The sequence below is a fragment of the Podarcis vaucheri genome, assembly GCF_965113315.1.
Source record: "Podarcis vaucheri genome assembly, chromosome: 3".
NCBI classification, from domain to species: Eukaryota; Metazoa; Chordata; class Lepidosauria; order Squamata; family Lacertidae; genus Podarcis; species Podarcis vaucheri.
The window spans coordinates 116,438,368-116,454,720 of record NC_138761.1 but is presented as its reverse complement, the minus strand read 5'-3'; the positions used below and the strand labels follow the sequence as shown (position 1 = coordinate 116,454,720).

At 44.6% G+C, this 16,353-nt stretch overlaps 1 protein-coding gene across 3 annotated transcripts; it reads left to right on the top strand.

Annotated features, from left to right (window-relative positions):
• The first annotated feature begins 273 nt into the window (after positions 1-273).
• On the top strand, positions 274-16,344 carry TMEM272 (transmembrane protein 272). Of its 3 annotated transcripts, XM_082216544.1 has the most exons (7): positions 274-323; positions 4,199-4,366; positions 5,666-5,993; positions 9,503-9,584; positions 11,096-11,155; positions 13,731-13,813; positions 14,602-16,344. In XM_082216544.1, exons 4-7 carry the CDS (start codon positions 9,527-9,529, stop codon positions 14,962-14,964), a joined length of 564 nt encoding a protein of 187 aa, XP_082072670.1. In that variant the 5' UTR covers positions 274-323; positions 4,199-4,366; positions 5,666-5,993; positions 9,503-9,526; the 3' UTR covers positions 14,965-16,344. The 3 variants fall into 3 exon arrangements, with proteins under 3 accessions (XP_082072670.1, XP_082072671.1, XP_082072672.1); XM_082216545.1 differs by lacking the exons at positions 274-323; positions 4,199-4,366 and adding an exon at positions 9,029-9,133 and having other exon boundaries at positions 5,214-5,993; XM_082216546.1 differs by lacking the exons at positions 274-323; positions 4,199-4,366; positions 5,666-5,993; positions 13,731-13,813 and having other exon boundaries at positions 9,545-9,584.
• Positions 16,345-16,353: the final 9 nt, after the last annotated feature.

Here is a 16,353-nt window from a genome sequence, read left to right as displayed (position 1 = left end):
ACTTTGTCCCACTACCCCGTGCAGCTTGTATCTTGCTGGAAACCTTTCAGACCTTCTCTTTGCAGAAACCACTTAAACTAACTCAAAGGTGGAAACAATTCTGGGCAGTTCATTCTAGAGATTATCTGGGAATGCAGAGAAGTACAATGTGAAGAAAATTCTCTAAACTTTGAAAGTGAGTGTTCTTTTCGGTTTTGACCAATGTTTGACTTCTTGTGAGAAAGGGGATGATTCTTGGAAGTGTATGATCGTTATCAGAACCGATTCCACTGAACCTTCCCTACAGCTTACTAGAAGAAAACATTTGTTCCATCTCAACACAGGTGAGCTGATGTTCTTGTCTTTTCCATGAGAGCATTGCCAAATGGATGGATGCTTGTTGATTGAAAAAGCCCACATTTGAGCATTGTTTCCTAAAGCAATTTGTTGATGATTGACAGAATTCAGGGGTGGCTAAATTGTACCTAGATTTGTTAAACATTTTAGTGTTGTGTGGTTTTTTGTTTCTTTTAAATAAATGTTTGCATTAAGCAAGTATTGTGTTTAGAATTGTGAAATTACACTCTAGAATGTGCTGACCAATTCACAGCCCTACAAAATTCTGTCAGTACCTACCAATTGTTTGAAAAAAGAAAGTTACATTAATATAGTAGGTTGTTTTCAAGGAAGTACCTAAGTGGTCCTACACGGCACTGATCTCCAAACACATTATCCACAGATACCCAGATCAAAATTGGATTGTAGTGTTCAAGCCTTTCCCAAGGCCACAATTTCAATTTCACAATTTCAATTTCATTGTCTGGACAATGACCCTCAAAATGTTCCTTTTCGCTTGCCGTAACATGAGCTTCCAGGATCTCAGAAGAGGGAGTGCCCTCATCAAACTGTGAAATGCTGAAGGTTCCTCCCCAGATAGTGGCCCTGCCTTCTCTTGATGTCCTCCTATCTGGTGTGTTCCCTACACCATTGGACTGGAGAGGCAGTTGGTTCTCCAGAAGCCATGGAGAAGGCACCTGTGAGGGTCTGGACTTTTAATTCAATAGGCCCTGCTACTACAGCCACCACACCTCTACAGTGGGCTTCTGTTTGTCAGGTTCAGTGGTCCTCTGGACCAGTCAGATGTCTGTTTTGTTTTGTTTTGTTTTGTTTTGTTTTGTTTTGTTTTGTTTTGTTTTGTTTTGTTTTGTTTTGTTTTGTTTTGTTTTGTTTTGTTTTTAAATGGCTCTAGTGCGTGTTGTTGTTTAGTCGTTTAGTCGTGTCCGACTCTTCATGACCCCATGGACCAGAGCACGCCAGGCACTTCTGTCTTCCACTGCCTCCCGCAGTTTGGTCAAACTCATGCTGGTAGTTGGTGCATAAACTTAGATTACTGTGATGTTGAAAGGTCTGCCTTGGATTCATATCGAGATCATTCTATCATTTTTGAGATTGCATCCCAGTACAGCTTTCGCCACTCTTTTGTTGACTATTAGGGCCACTGCATTTCTTTTATGGGTTTCTTGCCAACAGTAGTAGATATGATGGTCATCCGAATTGAATTCGCCCATTCCCGTCCATTTTAGTTCACTGATGCCCAGGATGTCAATATTTATTCTTGCCATCTCATTTTTGACCACATCCAACTTACCCAGGTTCATGGTTCTTACATTCCAGGTTCCTATGCAATATTTTTGTTTACAGCATTGGACTTTCCTTTCGCTTCCAGGCATATCCGCAACTGAGCCTCCTTCCGACATGAGGGGCTCATCTTCCAGCGTCATAACTTTTATATTTTATTAAGGATTTTCTTGTTTTACAGAAGTGTAGTGCCTCGTATTTTTTTTTTCATGTAACATTTATACAAATCCGTTTCATTTGTTGAGGCATTAGGGGGAGAAGAGAAAAAAAAGAAAGGGGGGTGGAGAGAGGGAAGATGGATGGGGGTGGGGTCGGGTGGTGGTGTTTCTATTATGTTTAATGTATGTTTATATGCCTGTTGTCTTTGTCCATGGAGTTTTCTTGGCAGGGATACTGGAGTGGCTTGCCGGTTCCTCCTCCAGGTGAATCACGTTTGGTCAAAACTCTCCACTGTGACCTGTTCATCTTGGGTGGCCCTGCACGGCATAGCTCATAGCTTCTCTGAGTTATTCAAGCCCCTTCGCCACGGCAAGGCAGTGATCCATGAAGGGGGCTCTAGTGCGTAGACCATGCAAAAAAATGGTTGTGTACAAGTACTGATTGGTGTGGTGCTGCTTGATAAGAGGCTGGGGACGCCAAATCATGCAATGCTGAAACACTGATGGGGATCATGGTGTGAACTCAGGATGCAACCCTGACAAGCGTGGGCAGATGCAACCTGGCCTGGGGGCATCCATGGTAGAAGCCTATGCATCCCTCTTGCTTGGGGTGGGATTCTGGTTCCTGGCACAAATTGTTCCTTCCGAATAAGTGTGTGCTATTTAAAGCTCTCTGCAATGCAGCTGGGATTTTGAAAAAAGAAAGAGAGGCTTTTTGATGGAAACTGGCTTATTAAATACCTACTGTCATACCGTTCTAACAGAGAACAGAGACAACTTAATTATAGTGATTATACAATGATACATCTTGTTTGGGGGGAGGGGATTCCAGCAGCCTGCCTCTACCTGCTCCCTCCTCCACCTGTCTTTTGTAGAGTAGTAAAATTATGGGGGTGGAAGGAGAAGGCTTGCACAACTGAGTGTGCAATTACATGACATCAAGACTGACAGTGTTCCTAGGCCTTTGCTTCAAGGCTGTCATAAAATCAGAGCAGGAAGGAACCTGAAAGGTCATCAGTCTGCACCAATCAGCTGTTGCATCCGGGCTGCAGGATACTGGCATTGGAGAGGATGCAGAGTGCTGCATTTGACAAACAGATTTCTCCAGGGTTGTGTCTTTATTTAAAATATTTGCATACCCTGCCAACATTTCTCCATTGAAAATAGGGACATCCTATGCAACTCTTGTTGTTGTTAGCCCACCCATCTAACTGGGTTGCCCCAGCCATTCTGGGCAGATTCCAACATATACAAAAACATTAAACATAAAAAAGCCCTTCCCTATACAAGGCTGCTTTCAGTGAGGAGATTTCACCCCTCCCATATCCAAGAATCTCCTGAGGAGTCTGCTGATTCTCCAGAGAGGAGGAGGCGTGTTCTGCTCTCTACTTATTCTGCTCCAGCACCAAATCAGTCAGTCAGTCAGTGTCGGAGAGGGAGAGAGACTGAGTCTTAGAGATCATGTGTAGAGATAAGGTTGCTGCTAAGGGCAGCTGCAGACACTCAGTGCAGTGCAGCATTTATTTATACTTAGACCTATTAAGCTCTGTATATAGTTTGTATAGTTGTAGATAGAATAAAGAAGATATTCTACAGAGCTGCTCTCTGAGTTGTTTATATACTCTGCTGTACTCTGCTGTGCGACGACTGTCTTCTTGTGGAAGTGAATGCGGTGCTCACAACTCTAAGCTGTGAGTCCACAGCACTTTGACCTGTTCCTGTGCAGAAGGTGGTCTCTGGAAGTGCTACCCAGCTCGCCTAGCCCAGTCGGGGCTGAAGTGGATGAGTCCAGTTGGTGGCACTGGCTCAAGGGCGATGCTGACATCCAGATGTCTTCTAAAGGTTTTATAGTTACTTGGCTCTGGAATCGCATAAGTCCATACCCTCCAACATCTCTCTGATGAAAATAGGGGTGTCCTAAGGAAAAATGGGACATTCTGGGATCAAATCAGGAACTGGGGTGGCTTCTGTAAATTGGGGGCTGTCCCTGCAGAATAGGGATACTTGGAGGGTCTGCAAGACACGCTTGAAGGGTGTACTTCTGAAGAGGCCTTTCGTAATTCCTAAGGAAGGGTGTTCCACAACTGCTGGGCTGACCAGTGAGAAGGCCCTATCCTTACTCAAGGGAGTGGGCTATGGGAAGGCAAAAATGGCTAGCTTGCCCTGTTATCATGCCCTATTAGCATGATTCATAGACAGTCAGAATATTGGTATTTATGATGTGAGTACACAAATGATCTGAAGAACCTGAACAGCACCATGACCAGAGCAACCAGAACAAATATGGTATTGGACTCATCTCAACACCACCTTCTTGTCTCAAACAATGGCAGTCTCTGGAGTTGCCAGTAGTATTGTGTGTGTTTGTGTAATTCAGAAGTTACCTTCCATAAAATTCACCAGACAATGTTATGCTTTTGCAGGAGAATTCTGCGAAAGCTGAAAATATAATTGGAGCAAGCTTTGAATGTGCAGGAACAGTCCTCATAATGACAATGATTGCTGCTCTGGCCTAGGCTTTTATATGAAAATGTATTCATTTCTTCTTTCTTAAAACCATTCCATGTATTCATGGTTCTTTGTAAGACATGGTGTGTCTAAATTGCTATTAATTTGGCATGTTGATTTGAATAATAAGGGGGAAAACAGACCTTTAACTCCTCTTTTTGAGCATTGACATTTACATTATTGGCATTAGTCATCAAGGTTGGGTACTTGTTCACGCTTCTCCCATCTGGGCGGAGGGTGTCGCAGGAGGGTAGAATGGGAAAATCGGGAGTTCAAAGCCTAGCCCCTGCCCAAATGCTTGACCATTGGCTCAACAATCCAGTCATTCCAACCCCAATGTGCCACATGGAAGAGCGTGAGTTCCATTTGAAGCCTAGATGTATCATGAAGAAATAGCTTCAGATCATACATGGCAATGATCATGCTATAGATAAGAGAACCACAGGTTTCTCCCGTGTGGTGAAACCCCCTTGCCCCAATGATCTGGTAGTTTAACACAAGGGTCTAGATTTACCCTGTGAACACTACCATACCTTTAAAGTACATTCAAAGCACATTTCCCCCTCAAACAATTTTGTGCTATTGTCGTTTGTTTAAGGCTTGCTTAACTCTGTGACAGGTAAACTAGAGTGTTCAGGCTTATTTGAGGGGGGGGATGTGCTTTAAAGGTATCTTGTGTATGCAGCCTTAGTTTAAAAGATCCTGGCCTCCTTCTTGTTGTTTAGTTGTTTAGTCGTGTCCGACTCTTCGTGACCCCCTGGACCAGAGCACGCCAGGCACTCCTGTCTTCCACTGCCTCCCGCAGTTTGGTCAAACTCATGCTGGTAGCTTCAAGAACACTGTCCAACCATCTCATTCTCTGTCGTCCCCTTCTCCTTGTGCCCTCCATCTTTCCCAACATCAGGGTCTTTTCCAGGGAGTCCTCTCTTCTCATGAGGTGGCCAAAGTATTGGAGCCTCAGCTTCAGGATCTGTCCTTCCAGTGAGCACTCAGGGCTGATTTCCTTCAGAATGGAGAGGTTTGATTTTCTTGCAGTCCATGGGACTCTCAAGAGTCTCCTCCAGCACCATAATTCAAAAGCATCAATTCTTTGGCGATCAGCCTTCTTGATGGTCCAGCTCTCACTTCCATACATCACTACTGGGAAAACCATAGCTTTAACTATACGGACCTTTGTTGGCAAGGTGATGTCTCTGCTTTTTAAGATGCTGTCTAGGTTTGTCATTGCTTTTCTCCCAAGAAGCAGGCATCTTTTAGACCTCCTTAGACCCACCTTAAAATCCCAGGGTGGGAAGAGAGGCTGGCTGTCAAACCACTCTGAAAATTGCAGTGAAACAACCCAGAGGACATACCTGCTTTATGACTACCTGCTTTCATAAAAGTTCCAAGGCTCCTTTACTGTCCTCTGGTGGCAAGTTGAATGCATGCAGTTGCTTGGCTGTGGAGGGAACCGAATGTGGGAGTGCAGGGAATAAAGGATAAGAGCTTTCATCACAACAGCAGGAGCAGAGATGCAGAGAAGCAGAAGCTCACAAACAGCCAGTGACCCCCAAAGGGGCTTCAGAACGTAGGAATTAAACGCCTCAGCTGCTTCAAAGACCTGGATGCAAAGAGAGGCTTTATCCAGTGTGTCACTTAACACCACACACTTTTTCTTGAGGAATATTGGCTCCAGTTTTTTCTTCCCAGATCTCTGCTTGGAATAGTAAGGTGAGTAGGGAATGGCGCCGGGAAGCAATTGCACCTAACAGTAATAGGTGGGGTTGCCAGCAACTTTAGGAACAGTGTGGCATTAGCTGTTGGAGGGGAAAAGTGAGTGTGTGGCTGCTGTTGTCAGTCTTGAATGATGAAAAGGGGGATGAATAGGTTGGTGAATAATCCTGGATATCTTGAGGATCAGATTTTGTTGGTGTAAAAGATATGCAAGCTTTTGAGTTGCACAAATCTCTTCATCAGGTGGGATGGAATTGCTCGTTTTCTGCCAGCAAGGCTTTTAAAATGGTCTCCGAACACTGATTTTGCCCCTTGCAAGTTGGGCCAGTTGCACCATCTTCACAAGCTCTACCAGGGTTTACTTTCCCCTGGTGAAATCAGTTCAGCTGGCATTGTTCATTATGTCATGCTAACAGCAACTAAGGACTGTAACAGCTAGAAGCAGAACCTACATTTTTATCTGTTCCTGGAAAGGTTGCAAAACTTCCTTTCTCAGCAGGCACTGGGCTGATCTAGCTTTGGTGGCTCATTCTGTAAGGTGATTCCTTGCTTTGTGCTGTACAGTGGTACTTGGGTTCTTGAGCTTAATCCGTTCTGGGAGTCCGTTCGACTCCTGAAACCGTTTGAAAACCAAGGCGCAGCTTCTGATTAGCTGCAGGAGCTTCCTGCAGTCACGTGGAAGCTGCATTGGACGTTTGGCTTCCAAAAAACATTTGCAAACCAGAACACTTTTTGTTCAGAAGCCAAGTCGTTCGAGAACTAAGGTACCACTGTATTATTGTTCAGCTTCATCAAAGGTGGCCAGCATGGTGTCAATGGACTACAGCTCCCATCATCCCTCACTTTTGGCCATGCTGGCTGGAGCTGATGGAAGTTGGAGTCCAAGGACATCTGGATAACATCATATAGACTACCCCTGGTTTTTGATTGATTTTATGGACTGCAGAGCTGAAGTGCATCCACCCTAGGCCTCACAACCTGCTAAGAGGAAAAGGATCACCGGGACGTTGCTCCCTGGGGCTCCCAAGAAGAACAGCATAGCAAGGGTAACATCAGCCTAGCCCAACACATCAGCCAGAGAAGGACCAAAAAAGACTCTACTCCAGGTCATGTTGCTTATTTAGAAGGAGGGGAACTCACTCTTTAATCTGGCCCCATCCTGCAGAGGGCCAGGGGCTGCTGGGATAGCTCAGCTGATAGGAGCATGAGACTCTTAACCTCAGGGTTGTGGGTTTCAGCCCCACAACGGGCAAAAATTCAGGGGGTTGGACTACACAGCCTTCATGGCCAGTGTGGTGTAGTGGTTAAGAGCAGTGGACTTGTAATCTGGTGAACCGGGTTCACTTCCCTGCTCCTCCACATGCAGCTGCTGGGTGACCTTGAACTAGTCACACTTCTCTGAAGTCTCTCAGCCCCACTCACCTCACAGAGTGTTTGTTGTGGGGGAGGAAGGGAAAGGAGAATGTTAGCCGCTTTGAGACTCCTTCGGGTGGTGATAAAGCGGGATATCAAATCCAAACTCCTCCTACTCCTCCTCCTCCTGTATGTGCATCATGTATATATGTATGTTATCGTTGCTTTAAGCCGAAATGGTTGAGAAAGACAGGTGCAAAACTTCAAAATAAGTAAGTAAACAATAAAAAGAATGTATACTTGTTGAGAGTATTTATTTGCCACAATGAATAATCTAACTATCCTTTCAGCTAGGAAGGTACCGTATTTTTCGCCCTATAGGATGCAGTTTTTCCCCTCCAAAAATGAAGGGGAAATGTGTGTGCGTCCCATGGGGCGAATGCAGGCTTTCGCCGAAGCCTGGATAGCGAGAGGCATCGGTGCGCACCGACACCTCTCGCTCTCCAGGCTCCACGAAGCTACCTGCAAGCCTTGCGCACCCGGGGGGGGGAGTTCCCCCGGGAGCGCAAGGCTTGCAGGCGGCAGCCTGCAGCGCGGAGCACGGGGTGCCCTTCGGAGGACGCCCCATGCTTCGCGCAGGTGTCGGCAAGCCTTGCGCACCGGGGGGAACTGGCGGCAGCAATTTTTTCCCCTTTATTTCCCCCCCCAAAAAAGTAGGTGCGTCCTATGGGACGGAGCGTCCTATGGGATGAAAAATACGGTAAATATTGCCCCCTTACACACACACACACACACACACACCAGTTCATGCTATTTAAATTTATGGAACAGCTGCAATGGCCTGAGCTTCTGTGAAGAGTGGTCAGCATCATAGGCCACCCACAAGGCCCACTCCTCAGCAAGGTTCTGCTGCTCAACCTGCAGAGTATTCTCCCTGCTGCAGCTCCTTCAAATAGGCATCTGACCAGCAGCAACCTGGGGAACAGGATGATGGACTAGGTACAGCAGGACTCTTCCGATGTTCTTGCTTTGTCACCCCTTCTCCCTGGCTCCCCATATCTGCTGCCGCCTGAGGTGGCTGCCTCACACTGCCAAATGTTAGGACCGGCCCTGATGTAGCGTCAAGAGTAAATCATGGCGGGCTAGGTGGACAAAGAGCCTGATATTGTATAAGGCAGCTTCCTGTATTCCATGAAGGATCCAGCTGTTGAAACAAGCACACACTCCTCCATCAGCTTGGAAGAAGCTAATGGATGTTTGTTGCCTTGTGTGACAGATCTATAAATAGTGTGCATTTTAGAATATCTCTCTAGATTTTCTCCCCTTTTGCATTCGAGCTGCTGTTAAGATGCTACATCTGTTCCAAAACTTCTTGGGGAAGAATGTGAATTGACTGAAGGGAAGAAAGTATCTTATTTCACCTACAAATGCCCAGTTAATTCTCTGGGCCTTCCTGTGACATCTGTGGGAGTTTGTAAGATGATCTCAATGCTGCAAGTGGGTGGGAAGCCAGACTTAACTTTTAAACATGGAAAACTGGCCTTTTTATTTTGTAAAAAGTTACTGGAGCACATTTATCTATATGCCAGTCTCCCTAGGCTGGAGTTTAGCTGTAAAGAGAGATTATTATTTTTTATGCATTCCTGACTTGTCTATGTCATCATGACTACAAATTTCAGAACAATTTTGCCTTAAATGTGGAAACATCTAGACAACAGTGTGATTCTGCCTCTGCTACTTTTCATCTCCTGCTCTTTTTCTAAGCATTTGAACGACGCAACAGTGTAAGTTTAGCAACTGTTTCGGTGTTTTCTGCTTCAGTTTTGCATGAGTTTTCTGATGTCAATTGCCTGAGGTTTCAAACACAATGCATTAAATAGCATTAAAAGCGTCAAAACTCATGCCCTAAGCCCTCTACGTTAGACTTCCTCTTGAGCTCAGTTTTGTTTTGCAATGAGCTTCTGGCCCCTGGGTGGCTGAATGTCTCTGACTTGCGAAAGGATGAAGGCTTCTCCCAAAGGCTCGTGGAAGCCCTAACCAAGGAAAGAAAACAAAAAAGTGGCCTTTATAGTGAGACTCTTCTTAGCTGATTTTTGCAATTTGTGGGTGTGTTTTAAGTTAAAATCAAACACATGGTTTCTTGTTTCCCCAAGGTCTGCAGAAGACTGTCATTCGCAATGGTTGCAGGCTTCGAGAAAGCGTGCCATCGATGCATCTCCAAAATTGCCAGCAATGGTAGGTTGCCTGAGAAAGGGAGAAAGTGCCAAGAGATCTGGAGCACTACAGGGATTCCGCAAAGGATGCTGATTGCAGGTCAAGCAGGGAGGCTGCAACCAAGCAATACCTGCCCCAACTCAGTTTGCATCACTGTCTGATAGCAATGGATGAATCCATCCATTTCGGTTCTCAAAGTTCCCCACTGTTCCAATTTTAAATTCTGTTCTCCACATGGTTACAGTAATTTGCATTAAAAACAATACATATGTAACTCTCTCTTTTTAAAAAAAAAAAATAATTTTTATTAACTGGCCAATCACATCAAATTAAACCATATCACATAAATTCCGAATTACAAAGCCGAATTTTAAATTTTGTTGGGGGGACCCATATTTCAAGATCTGAAGGGGGATTCTGATCATCTTCTTGCTGCTGCATTAATGTCCCAATCAGTCCAAATCAGTCCAAACAAAGTTCATAGTTCTATCCCATCTTATCTTGCTGTTTCCACATCACATCTTGTTCATATATTTTCTCTTTTTTCTTTATGATCTCTTCTGATAGTCTCCTTAAGCTGATAAACACCAATAGTAATAATAGTCCTGTGCGAATTTTCCGTTCTTCCAATCCTCAAATTGAGATGGTTTCCATATATCGTCTCCTTCATAGATAACATCACTCTTTCCATCATAGTCTCGTAAAACTGTCGCTCTTAAGTCCCACTGAGGAGTTTAACCCACAATATATAAACAGCTCTATTTCTCTCTTTCTCCTCCCAGACTCAAGACCTCCGACAGAACTTCCCAGTATGACGACGGCATTTTTAACTGCGTCATTCCAAAGCTCTTACACATTCCACGCTCTTCTTAAAACGTGCTTTGGTTCGAAAGTTTATCTCCACACAGCCTTAAATCCACAGCTTAAGTCCTTAAAACGACATTTCTGACTCATGAGGGGAGGGGATTCTTGTTTAATCACATAGGGAAAGAAGGGAGAGGTTTCCCCCCCCTCCCCCATCAGCCATTTGCTGTACCGAGTCTTGGCGTATCTTCTCATGTTTTATTCTTATCTTGTTTTGTCAGAGATCTCTTCTGTTAGCAGGCTTTACTCCCCCTTCTCTCTTGAAATATGTGCATTCCTTTCATCCAAATTGTTTCCTTTGAAGTTCTGCATCTAGTGGTGCGAATCAGGGACGGCGTTCAGGAGTGCTGAAATCCCACAGGAGGACTTTGTGCCTAGGCCAGGGGTCCCTTTACCTTTACCCAGTATATGTACCGTATATACCCAGTATATGTGTTTTTTTACACATTGCTATTGCAACCTTTAGAGTGGTGACAATTTTGAAAAATGGCTGTGTTTCAGTTCCTATATTGCTTTGGAAAGTATGAATTAGATAGGTTTGCCATTAAATGAGAAGAGAATTTAATTGCTCCTTCATTCCTACTGTCTACCTGTGTATGTGACAAAAATGGAGGGCATTTGGAGGATGTTTTACCACTATCTATAACTTGTCATTTATTTCCTTACAGCTTCCTTCATTTTTGGACTCCTTGCTTTCCTAGCATTACCACTGTCTATGGCTTTTACAGGTAAGTACACTGCCAAAATAAAAATACTATAGCAACCAGGAGATAATGAGTTAAATGATATGGATAAAATCCAACAATGTGCAAGCAGGTTTTTGCTTCCCACCTTCCATAGCAGGTTTTTGGTTCTGGTTGGGGTGGGGTAGAAGGGGGAGTTCTGTTGCATGAAGAGAAGTCTGATTTGCTTGAGCAAAAACACTATTGGATTCCAGCTTCATGAAGGAAATTAGGTATTTCTTTGTTTCCGCATGTCAAGAGAGCCATCACCTCCTAAATTCCTTGCATGTCAGACAGTTGTTGAAATTGCAGGAATCTGCTGGAAGGACACTGGTAATCCTAACTTTGGCAGGAATGATAATGATATTATGATAATTGTCAGGGGTTCAGGAGCAGAGGCGAGGGCAAGGGAGGAAACAGAGAGTGAAGGGGAGGAGTCCGAAGGAAAGATGAGCGATGACGACGACCCGAGATCTCCGAGTCTTTCCAGTGAATCGGAAGATTCACAGAAAGGAGCGCCCGTGACCAGAGCAAGGGGGGAGCTTAGGGGGACACCCCAGGAAGAAGGGACAAAAGGGGGTTCAGAGAGCAGCAGTTGGAAATCGGGGCCAACATCCCCAACAGAGCGCAGTGGGGAGGAAGGGCGCCAGGCATCGGGATCAGGCGGCTCGCCGCAGGGGGGAGGACATGAGTCAGGAGTGGCCACATCTCCATCGGAGAGAGAAGAAACGGTCAAACGGAAAGTGGGAGGTTGGGCGCGTGCGCCAAGTTCAAATGCACAGGAAGGCGGCACAGTAAGCAGCCCGGAAAGGGAGCCAGGTCCTAAAGCCCGCCGCAAGGAGACAGAAGGGTCCGGGGGGTCAGCGTCAGAAGAGTCCCGGAAGGAAGAGACCACGGGGGGCAGAGGGACCCAGAGAAGAACGGTCAGGAGGAAAAGGTGGAGTAAGGCTAGGGTATTAAGTTGGTGTACAGGAGGCGGAGACTCAGACGGAGCTTCGCCGGTCTAGCTTATAAGACGTAGAGTTGCGCGCTACAGCTTGAAAATGGAAACTGTAAATCAATAAAGACTTTTATACAGTGAATGCTGGCTAGCGTGATCCTCTGTGAGCTCGGATCTGGAAGCAGCTCTGACAATAATGATATCATGATTATTTCTTAGTCACTTAATCTTGCCCAGGGCAGCCCAAAGCAACTTACAACCAACCAACCAACCAGACAATTGTAGCCTTATTGGAGTTCACCGATTGGGTCTGCGTTGCTCCGTGACAGGAGGAAGGAAGTCAAAATGACACCGAGTTGGTTCAAAGAAAGAGTTTATTCTGCTCTCCGGATAGCAGAAGGCACTTGCGTGGTGAGTCCACAGCAAGTCCAAAGAAATGACAAGTTTCATGCAGTATATATACCGTCCAGGCATCCTCTCCCCCTTCCCCAGCCATGTCAACTTGTATACGCAGGTTGACATCACATATGTTCCTGCTCTGGTACTCTCAACCATAAAAGGATCTTCCTTCCTGTACTACTGACCATAAAAGGATATTCCTGTTCCTACTCCTATCTTGGAGCAAGAGGTCACTACTTCCGAGAACATGCTCTGGCGTTAGTCCCAGACTTGGGTCTCTGCGTCATTTGTGGTCAGGACATAAGATATGTCTGTGTCTGTTCTACTGGTAAAGTCAAGGCCAGTCTTGACGTCAAACTGATAAGGGAGAGAGCTGTGTTCTTGTTTTGCATTTGTTCAACGGCTAAAGTTTATGCATTTTAGCTAAGGAGAAATGGGGATTTTGGTGCAGTTTAAAAACTGCCTGCACAGTCAGTTTTGGGGTTTGGGAAACCCATTCCTTCACAATAAACTCCAGATAGATTACAACCTATGGGACGCGGGTGATGCTGTGGTCTAAACCACAGAGCCTAGGGCTTGCTGATCAGAAGGTCGGTAGTTTGAATTGGCGGATCGAATCCCCACGATGGGGTGAGCTCCCATTGCTCAGTCCCTGCTCCTGCCAACCTAGCAGTTCAAAAGCATGTCAAAATGCAAGTAGATAAATAAGTACCGCTCTGGCGGGAAGGTAAATGGCATTTCTGTGTGCTGCTCTGGTTCGCCAGAAGCGGCTTAGTCCTGCTGGCCACATGACCCGGAAGCTGTACGCAGTCTCCCTCGGCCAATAAAGCGAGATGAGCACCGCAACCCCAGAGTCGGTCACGACTGGACCTAATGGTCAGGGGTCCTTTTACCTTCAGATTACAACCTAGAGTAAAGAGAAATACATTGTAAACATCCCACCCACTTCTAAAAGGCCACAGATATCCAAAGGCTATAGGCCTGGTTATAGAGGGAAGTTTTTGCCTGATGCTTAAAGATATGTAGTGAATGCAATAGGGGAAGAGCGTTCCACAAACGGAGCCACAGCAGAAAAGGCCCGTTCTCATGTTGCCACCCTCTGGAACTCTCCTCTTATTTTACATGTTGTGCAAAATGTGTCAGGGCTGTAGCACCACTGCAGTTGTGAATTAGTGCACCTGCCCTTTTGCTTCTGCACGTGAGACTTGATCAAAATAATTTACTTTGTTTGTTGTTCCTCAGGAATGAAGTTTTTAGACGACTGTCCAGTCCAGCCGCTAATCCCCTTATATCTGCTTGTGGGTGGTGTGGTTGGCAGTTTGAAGGTATTGCTGTTCACTGAATAATATTTTCCTCTGAGGAGATTTGTGATGAAGTTTGTATGGAATTATCTTCATTCATAGAAGATACAAAAGAAAACACCAAAGCACCATGGTTATATCTTAGTGAATTAACTTCAAGAAAATAAGGATTTGACTCAGGAGGAGACTTCTGGATTGAGAAAGGATCATACACTGTGTGGCCTTTTAAAAATGTTACTATTTAAACTATTTTATTCAGTACAACTAGTTGTGTGTGTGAACCTTTTAATGTCAGTTTCCTGTCAGTTTCTCATTTTTTCTCACATTTCCACATCAGTCTGTGATTTTTTTAAAAAAAAGTCCACATGAAAATCCATCAGTATTTTGATGCATATTTCTTTGCACTACTTTGTATGCAATTTTGCCTAACATTTATTGTAAACCACTTAGAGATGTTGCTACGAAGCAGCAGCATACAGTGGTACCTCGGGTTACATACGCTTCAGGTTACATACACTTCAGGTTACAGACTCCGCTAACCCAGAAATAGTACCTCGGGTTAAGAACTTTGCTTCAGGATGAGAACAGAAATTGTGCGGTGGCGGCAGAGGGAGGCCCCATTAGCTAAAGTGGTACCTCGGGTTAAGAACAATTTCAGATTAAGAACAGACCTCCAGAATGAATGAAGTTCTTAACCCGAGGTACCACTGTATAAATGTTGTTAAATGAAGACAAATGTTTGATACCAAGGAGCCAAATCTGGAATATAATGATCCCACTGGGATTTTTTTTAACCTTTGTGCAATGTCTAGGTTGGTCTTCTGCTCTTTGACTCCACCCGGATGAGGCAGCTGCTCACCAAATCGGTTATGATTGACGATGACGATGACGACGAGTATCCCTGGAGACAGAATGCTCACAAATATTACATACACCTCACCCTCAGCCTCTTCCTCTTCCTCTGGTTCATCCTGGGGAACTACTGGGTGTTTTCCGTCTACCTACCTAATTTCATCCCACCTTTCCACCACCCTCAAGATTACTGTGATAAAATCCTGTACGTTTTTGCAGTTGGGGTGCTTGTTGTGAGCCACACAGTTCTGGCTTTGCTGATCTTCTGCAGCTGCTGTGTTTATTGCTGCTCCAGGCAACGATATGCTACAGAGGAGGACTGAAAAGGGGGTGGAAAGCCATAGACGATGAGCCATGGGACTATTAGAGAAGCAACAGGGAAGAGAAAGAGGCAATTCTGGTATTTGTTGGTCATGCTCACCTTCCCTGCACACATAGTGCATATGACTAGCAAACTCCATGGAGGTCTGTTTTACGTTGTTACTTTTTTCTCTCCTGTGGAAATAAATGTGGACAGTAGACAAAGTCTATTTGAAAGGTAGTAAAAATGGTCTTTTTTGCTCTGGCGCATGCCAGGGAAAGCATCAACTTCCCTGTGCATGCCCTGGAAGTGAGACGCTTGCACTGCCACACCACGCCTTTTTTTTTTTAATGCTTTCTCAAAGGTATTTACTGATTTCAGTGGTAGAAATGATGGAACGTGGGGCGGAGGTGAGAATGAGGGTAGCGTTGGGCACACAAGTAAATTACTATTCTCCCCCGCCCCCATAGAAAATGCAGGTATGATGTAGTTAAATTGGGACGGGAAGTCTGAAAGCTGCTCCAGCTTGTCTGCCTATTGAGTATTCATGTTGATTTGCTTGCACAGACGTTAGATGATGTTTGGTCTTTATTGAGTGTTTGTTCCTATTTGTTTGTGATATACAACAATGAGCATTTGCTTGCACAGAGCTTACCATTAATGATTTATATCACACTTTTTAGAGCATTTCCGCATCATTTTCTTTTTTTCAAATGGGTTTGTAGCCGCAGAACACTGCACAAACCTGCATTTTGGCTATGTGATTGAATCCCAGTTCTTTTCTTTCAAAGAAAGTGGCAGCTTACGTTTTCTTTGGTTTGTACAAAAAAAATTTTTTTGAAGGACTAAAAGTAATGAACAATTTTCGATCACCTACTCAAAGGTCTTTGGTTTCATCTCTAAACCACTGCAAGAGGCGTGAATTTACATATTACATGTACATATTACATTTGCTTTGATATTACATTGTTTGTACTTTCAGGATTTCAGCTTGTTTCCTAGAATGATGCATGTTGTGTATATCTTCTTTGTGGATTGATGTGATGAAACAGCTACCGTATTTTTTGCTCTATAACACGCACCCGACCTTAACACGCACGTAGTTTTTAGAGGAGGAAAATCCGTAGGCATGCCACCCGTAGGCATTTCCTCCATAACACGCACAGACATTTCCCCTTACTTTCTAGGAGGAAAAAAGTGAGTGTTATGGTGCAAAAAATACGGTACTTCTTCATGACAGCTGTAATGTGGCAATAAGGCAGCAGCATTGAGATTGCTTTGTTCCAGAACCTGGTGCATCCAAATCTATGGTACCCGAAAATGGTATGAAATGTGTTCTATTTGTTACTTTTCCTCCATGTAACTTCACTAAGTAGTCATCTGTACAGGATTTTTTTTTAAATACAAATAA

Excerpts from the sequence above, each read along its gene's own strand:
- TMEM272 (XM_082216544.1), top strand. The coding sequence starts at position 9,527 with ATGGTTGCAGGCTTCGAGAAAGCGTGCCATCGATGCATCTCCAAAATT. Across the intron at positions 9,585-11,095 it reads CTCCAAAATTGCCAGCAATG|CTTCCTTCATTTTTGGACTC; the intron begins GTAGGTTGCCTG and ends ATTTCCTTACAG. Across the intron at positions 13,814-14,601 it reads GTGTGGTTGGCAGTTTGAAG|GTTGGTCTTCTGCTCTTTGA; the intron begins GTATTGCTGTTC and ends TGCAATGTCTAG.